The following is a 7,745-nucleotide window of genomic DNA, read 5'->3' on the forward strand; positions in this document are numbered from 1 at the left end:
AGTATGGACTGAATGCTGAGATTGCTAACCCTCAGTGTGGCTACATTTGGAGTAAGGAAATAATTAAAGTTAAATTAGGTCATCAGAGTGGGACCCTGACCTGATAAGACTAGTATCTTTATAAGAGGAGATACCCGAGAGCTCACTCTCCCTCTCCACGTACATACACATTGGAGGAAAGGCCATGTGAGGATGTAGCACAGAAGCTTCAACCAGAAAGAAAGATCTCACCGGAAATGGAACTTTTCAGCACTTCGATCATAGATTTCTAGCCCCCAGAACTGTGAGAAAATAAATGTCTTTTGTTTAAGCCAACCAGTTTGTAGTATTTTGTTATGGCAGCCTGATCAGACTAACACAGCCAGGCTGCTTAGTAAGTAGACTCAGCAATAAATCCATTTTTTAAAGAAGATATAAATTTATTTCTGGTCACCTAATTATTTGGGATAAGCATTTTAGGTCAGTGGGCAGCTCTCTTTATGTGGGTATTTAGATATCAAGGTCTTTTCCATCCAATTTTTCTGCCAAGGCAGTGTTTTTAATCTGCAGTCCACAGAACTTTCAAGAAAGTCTAAGGATTTTTCAGAGGATCTATAAATTTGTTTATGAAAACTTTCATCTTGAATTTTACTGACTTCCAACTAAAATTTAGCATTTTATTCATTTATGAATGTGGTACACAAACTACAGTAGCGGTAGCTGTACTTGTGAGAACAGTAGGGAAGCCAGGTGGCTATAATTCTATCACAATGGAGATGGGTAAATAGAGTTGGTAAATTCCCTATGATCCATAACACTGTTCTTTTGTACTCTGACATCAGCCCACTGCCTGATGCTCACCAACAGGAATAACGACTAGTATTTAACAAGGAGCATGGAATGTTTACAAAAGGCTGATGATCTGTATATTATAAGTGTTCCCATTTTATAGATGAGGTATAGAGTTAAAATACCTTGTCAAAAATAATAAAACAATACAAGTAGCAAAGCCAGGATTTTAATGTAACTTCAGTGAAACCAAACTCCATGATAGCAATGAATTTCTGGTACCAAAAGTCACTTTCCCTCTCTGGGCTTTCAATTATTTATCTATAAAACCAAAATGTAAACTATACCAAGGGAAGCAAGCTTCCATGCAAATAGGTCTAATAAGAAAATAGTAGAATATCTGTGGACTACATACCTTTCTAAACATACATATTTATTTCAGTCTGGAAGCACAATATCGCAAAAGTACTTGTGCACATATTATTTCCTTGTCACTGAAGAATTTCACCTTAGGGCTAAAATTTCAGATACTACACCAGTAAAACTCACTGTGCTGTATATGTGTACTGAATTCTAATACTGGGGCTTTGAATACATATTGCCTGAGATGAAATCTAGTTTGGTGGGTGGGGTGGGATGGCATGCAAAAGCAAGAGAAAGTTGTTGAAGGATCTGGGGAAAGGGAGTCATCAAACTTCAGTGGGAGTAGAGACAAAAAGACAGATTTGTACTGCAACAAGTGGGAAAGGGGTGCAACATTTAGAAAGGAGTCTGATTAGGATATAGAAAAAGAAGGGCTGTGAGATATGATACAAATGAATATTCATTCTCCACTTCCGGCTTATAAATTAGCAATAAGGAACCTTTTTTGTTTTGGAGGAAGGGAGGGTGGGCATATATAGGGAAGCTGATTTCTGCCTCTCTTGCCCTTTTGTCTCATGCTTGTTAGGTCGCAAAGCCACATCTCTAGCAGTAGCTCAGTCTACGACTCAGCACCATAATCAAAGCACCTTTTTACAATTCACCAATGGCAGTTCTGGCAAGGAGACGAACTGTTCTGATAAGATGGAAGGAGGGCTGTTGATAAGTTCACATATAAACCACTATATCTTTGTTGTTTTACATTTCATTGATCTTGTTATTGGAATACTGGGATATGAGGGCATGACCTGCATTTCAACTACTTCCCAGAGGGCAGAGAAGGAATCTTTGCTGGCCCAAATTCTTTGGAGCTAACTAATGTGAGAATTATTCTAACAAAGTAAAAGAATATGGGGCCTTCCTGTGCTTTGATTAATGAGTCACTCACTGACTATCTGAATATTTGGTTACAGGAGCGATTCTTTCACACCCCATGTAGTTTAGCTAGGGTCCAATCTCTACCCCTGCACAAAGGAAAACACATCCAAGCCCACATCGATCACATTAGGCTATACTGTTTATTTATTTCCCTTTTCAATAAACACATGCAATTAGCCAACAGCCTCTTTCCCAACTACACTTCCGTTGGGTCCACAACTTTCCCTAGAAAGAGAATGCTCCTGGTGTTTTTCTCCAAAATCAGCAACAGGAAGGATCTATCAAATTGAATGATAGGATGAAGGGGAGTTATCTCAGGCTGATCCAGGAATCTAACTTCAGGGACAGCTACAGCTTCGGTTCCCTTTTCACCAATGTGCAGCAGAGCCTTGTGAGCAGCCTGTGGGGGCAGATAACAAACACTAATGACTCCCTGAAGAAACAGGAAAAGTCTTTGGACCTGTTTGGAAGCAGGAAAGGAAAAGGAAGGATGGGGCTACCTCTTTAGCTGTATTGTGCTGATGGTGCTTGAATATGAAGGCTACTTGGCTAAGTATAGTTAATGAATCTCTGGTGATCCGAGAGCTAGCTCTCAGGAAACCACCTGTTTCTCTACAGCTTTCTGCCTCTAGAAGTTCCTTCTTAAGCTTTCCCCCACCCCGTCACTTCTTCTGGAAGCATATCTCACCCGCGTCAATTCTGATCATTACGTTCTTCTATCAGGATAATTTTAGGACATGAAACTCAGAGATGGAAGTAACAGTTACAGTGACTTGTTTGGGGATAAAGAGAAGGACCCTGGAGTCAATCTGGCCTAGGATGAGTCAGTCAGCCTTTCTAGGCATCAGAATCCTCACTGATAAAATAAGATAATTAAATTAACTGACTATCAATGGCTCTTCCAGCTCATATGTTTAAGGAATCTAATTAACCAACTTACCTTGGAAAGTTTAAGACCTTTGTCCCCTGTGAGTGCAGAAAAATCAGCATCATCAGCAAAAGCATCCTGGATGCCCATCTTCAGAAGGATGGCTCCAAGGTCATATGTGGCCGAAATGGAAAACTTTGGAACAAACAAGTCAATCCATCTGTGGGGAAATGAGGAGAGAACATACGTCTATCAGCACATCAAGCTCATGTTTCCCTCCTTCTCTCTGCCACTATATTATATTGGATTCTGCTCTCCCCCTGTACTCACAACCATTGCTATGCAGGTCATAGCACCAAAACCCTCAGAAGTTATCCCGGCAGGAAAGAGCTCTGGTTCAGTCAACGCTGAACTGCAACACTGGAAGGAGAGACATGTGACTCACTTATAATAAAAAAGAAACATCTCAGGGGTGAGACATGTGACTCACTTACAATAAAAAAGAAACATCTCTGAGGTTGGGGAGCCATTGGCGTGAATGTCAATGGGTAGCACTTAAGGAATTTCATAGATTTCCATATAACACTCCCAGACCTGTGTGACTGCCCATTCCTCTCTTAATATCAAAATCCTACCCATCCCCCAAGTTCTAGTTGACTTTGGGGAAGGCATCAGTTTACTAGTTGGCGAACTTTGAAGAGTTCATTTTATTTTTCCAGACTTGACTTCTTATTTGAAAATTGCCTATGGTACTATCTCATTTGCAGATTTGTTTGTGTGCTTAACAAAATGATGTATACTGCCCAGCAAAGGGACTGGCACTGAGTATGCTCTTGCTATACTTTAGTGGTCATCATGCAGCTGGTAAGTGGTTCAGGGTGACTCTGCTTCTGTGTTTCTGGGAACTCAGTCTCACCGATACCATTCTGCCCACCCTCCACTGGTCATATCATCTAAATATTTACCCCTTATTCAGTAAGCGGTTCCACTTCTTCAGTGTTTTAGATGACATGGCCCCTTCCACCCACTCCATCTGGCCCTCCTTGGGAAGGACAAAGAGTGCCAGAGCATTCTTGCTGTAATCCATTTGCAGCACTGTGCAGTTCAGCTCTGCATCCACCAGGTGATAGTACTGTTCCATCTGGTGCATCATGGGCACTTGAACCATTGTGGTCTTGTCCACTAAGAAGCTGGAACCCTCTTCTGTCTTGGATGGATCAAAAGGACTTGCCCACTGAGCTTAAAATAGAGAGAGAAGGAGTTGCTTGTTTAAGCCAGAATTAGTGCGAGTGTAAGGTTTTCCATCAGTCATCTCATCTAGTAATTAAGACCACCACAAATATAGGGACCTACTGTCAACCAGTTAGACAAGTGAGTGACTAAGGATCAGGGAGATAAAGTGACTTTACACTGTCTCCCTGCTAGCCAGTAGCAGAAGCCAGGAGTCACACCCAGGGCTGTTGGACTCCATGTTTAACAGATGTTCCATCTGTGTTCAAAACCACTATAGTTACACTAAACCCATCAGAGCCACAATTTCCTCTTCTGCAAAAAGGTATAAGCACATCCAAAACACAGGGTGAAATGAGACAACAGATCTGTTCTTCCATTTTATCCATCTACAAGTGTGTGGTCTGTGGCCAAGAATTGTTCACTCCTCCACCAAACATGGCTGACATGTGCTGTAGAACCAGGAGAAATCATTTGGGCACAGCACCTTCAGAAAAGAGTCACATGTTTCTTGTTGTTACAAGCACCAGCTATAGAATCAGACAAACTTGGGTGGGAATACCAGCTCTGAAACTCATTAACCTTGTGAACCTGGGCACTTGTGAGGATTACAATGTGTGTAAACCATACATGTAGCATGATGCTTGGTACATAGTGGGTGCATAGTACATGATAGAAACATTTATGTAAAATGCCCAAGAATGTACAGCCAGTGAGAGTCACGGTAGGGCTTAAGCCCAAATCTGTTTCCCTGCCAACTGCAAGCTTGTCCTACCTCACCAAATCTTTTTAAAACCATGATTTTCTAGCTGATGTGAGCAGGATATTTATACCATTGTCACTCACATCTCTGAAAGTGCCCTCTCCCTAGAAATGTCCTCGGCTCGTTTGCAGAGTTGAGTCCCTCCTGGAAGATCCAAAACTACACAGAGCTATGTCCAGTAGAGCAGGTCACTGGTATGAGGGACACCTAGTAATGCCAGTGAGAAGAGACCATGAGCTCCACCCAGTGCTGCACCAAATACAGGAACACTGAACTCGAAAAGTGTATCTCAGAGCTGTACCTTTAAAGTGGATATAGTTAACCAGGACCATGATGGTATCCGATTTGAGATCTTGGATGATGCCCACAACTTTCCCCTTGGTTTGCTTCTCCACATGACTGTTGATCTCCTGCTGGGCTATAGAAACATTGGAGAAGTCGGTAGAAAAGACTTCAGTCTCATAGAGGCTATTGACATCGTTCAAGAACTTTGCCAGTGGTTTCAGCTGCTTCCCAATGAAGAGAACATTTCCCATCTGTAACTCTAGCTCTTTCTTTGGAAAATTCAGTGAACAGATCAGGTGCTGGAAGCCCTGTTCGATCTCTGTCACTGGAGTGTCCGTGAGGTTGAACCCCAAGCTTTCCAGGATTTGAGTTTGGGTGCTGGAGCGGGCCCCAAGGGAAAGCATGGCCAAAGCTGCAGAAATGCTCACGGGGGATAAGAAGATGTTCCGGTCTGGGGTCTCCACAGTGAACCTCCGGTACAGGTTGAATGCAAAGTCAGCATTGATGGATGACATCTTATAAAGAGTGACATTTTGTTGGGGGGAATGGCAGGTAGTTACTTTGCCTTCAGAGCTGTTAGGTGGTGCACAATGCAGCCCAAGCAGCAAGAGAGCCAGATAGAGGAACAGTGGCATTTTGGAAGGAAGGTAATCTATAAGACATGAAGTGAGAGAACCATTGGGGCATCTTAGCTGGATGAAAACTCTGAGCCAGAACATACAATAACCCCCCATCATGATTAGCAAACAATAGAAAATATTTAAGGGTGTACTCACCGGGGGCCGTGTGGAAGCTGCTCTCCTCTGAAAAACTAATGACACATCTAACAGGAGCGAGGAGTAGGAGAGGTGGCTTTCTGGGGCCACAGGAATACTGGCGTGGACTGTCATTTAGATGTAATACTGGCATACGAAAACTCAGTAAATTAAATTTATGGAAATTGAATTTTATTTGAGCCAGAGGCAGCCTTTTGGAGAGTGAGGAATCCTTAGAGAAAAAGAGAAATCTAGCACTCTTGCTTAATTTTTTTTTTTAGATTTGAGTTTTGAGTTTTTTTTAATTTGGCATTTTTCTTAAGATAAAATCTGTAAGAGATGAGATTAGAGAGTGCCTGTACTTTTCTTTGGGAAAGAGATAGAGATCATTTTCATAAGATATGCTTAGTTGGAATGGAAGGGTGGTGGTTTATGGAACAATGTACATGTTCAAGAGCTGAAATTAATGCATTCATGCAAAACATGGAAGCCACGGGAGTATTGCAAAACAACAGGAAGATGAAAGTATAACTTTTTGCATTTCAGATCTATCAGTATCATCTAAATAGTCATTTCTAAATTGCAGGACATCTTAACACTATTATGATTACTCTCACTCATGTTATTTTTTTGATTATTAGAGCGGAAGCCAGAAAATATGATGAGAGATTCTCTGAGCCTGGAAGAGTGCGTGGCTGTGGAGAAAGGGAAATTAGCTGTAATATCCATGACTGATCAGCAGGAAGAAACACAGGGAGTCAGAGCAGGACTCCTTCCTCAGCCCTCCATTTTCTTCCTGAGTGATCTCATGCTGTCCCAAGAACTCAGTTGCCATCAAACAAGACCACACATTGTAGTCCAGATTTCTTTTCTGCATTCCCAGCCATTTGTCCAGCTGCTTACTGGATAAATCCACCAGAATGTTCTACACGTATGTCAGTTCCAATTTGGAAACGGCAAAGTTTCCAAAAGCAAAGACATCATCTCCCTAGCCCTCAAGCTTTATGTTTCATCTTCGTTCCACACCACTATCTGCTGAGATTTCCAGGTCAGAAACCTGGGAGTAATCCCAGGGGCTTCCTTCATTCTCTTTCACCACATCTAATGAGTCATGGTGCTGCCCTGTGAGTACTACCTTCTAAATACTTTACAAAACTTCTCCTTTCTACTGCCACTGCCACAGTCCATGACCTGAGCTACTTCACCAGCTGCTAGCAGGCTGCACTGCTTCCTATTTCTCCCACCTCACCTCACTGCCTCTATCACTCTATCCAATCTCCAATTTTTCACCAGAATCCTCTGGCTGTAAGTCACAGAGTCTGGTAGAAGGTCAATTATCAGATGACCACACTTAGACCTCGGCCTTTGGAGCTAGGAATTTGGAGCACATGGTTATATGGAATTCTGGCTTACTGATAAAGTAAGTTCAAAGTTCCCAAGGAGAAAAAAAGTACTTACAGCATGTGCTGAAGGAGCCACTTGCATCTCTCAAAAAGCAAAATCTCTCCATCTTTATAACATACCCTGTATTGCAAAAGTAGAGCACTCTTAGTTACTCATTAACCCTTGAATTAACCCTGGGATATTTTCAAAGCCAATGTATGAAACCAAGGCCAAAAGGAACAAAGTGAAAAATGATAAACATGGAACTTTGAATGATTGCTTTGGCTGTAGGATCCTTCATCTATAGCACAAGAGAAAGAGGATTGTCAGAGTTGGTGGTATCCAGGGTCATACCAGGACATGTGTCCTTTCAGCAAGCAAGATGAGGCCCATG

General features: G+C 42.0%; 1 protein-coding gene across 8 annotated transcripts in view; it reads right to left on the reverse strand.

The window, feature by feature from the left end:
- Positions 1-7,465, reverse strand: part of LOC118931993 (thyroxine-binding globulin) — a 30,569-nt gene extending 23,104 nt beyond the window's left edge. For 4 of the 8 annotated variants that reach the window (XR_008995295.1, XR_008995294.1, XR_008995293.1 and 1 more), the window contains exons 1-4: positions 7,427-7,465; positions 5,230-5,865; positions 3,901-4,174; positions 3,008-3,155 (exon numbers count right to left, since the gene is read on the reverse strand). Coding sequence is in view for 4 of the 8 variants with exons in the window: in XM_057495981.1 (XP_057351964.1) it covers positions 2,264-2,467; positions 3,008-3,155; positions 3,901-4,174; positions 5,230-5,865; positions 6,819-6,855 (1,299 nt within the window). In the remaining 4 variants the exon portion in view is untranslated. Of the gene's footprint in view, positions 1-2,184; positions 2,468-3,007; positions 3,156-3,900; positions 4,175-5,229; positions 5,866-5,989; positions 6,099-6,818; positions 7,226-7,426 lie in introns of those variants that run through there. The other 4 variants (XM_057495980.1, XM_057495981.1, XM_057495983.1 and 1 more) reach the window with 4 other exon arrangements.
- Between the last annotated feature and the right edge of the window lie 280 nt (positions 7,466-7,745).

Source organism: Manis pentadactyla, chromosome X, assembly GCF_030020395.1.
Source record: "Manis pentadactyla isolate mManPen7 chromosome X, mManPen7.hap1, whole genome shotgun sequence".
NCBI lineage: Eukaryota > Metazoa > Chordata > Mammalia > Pholidota > Manidae > Manis > Manis pentadactyla.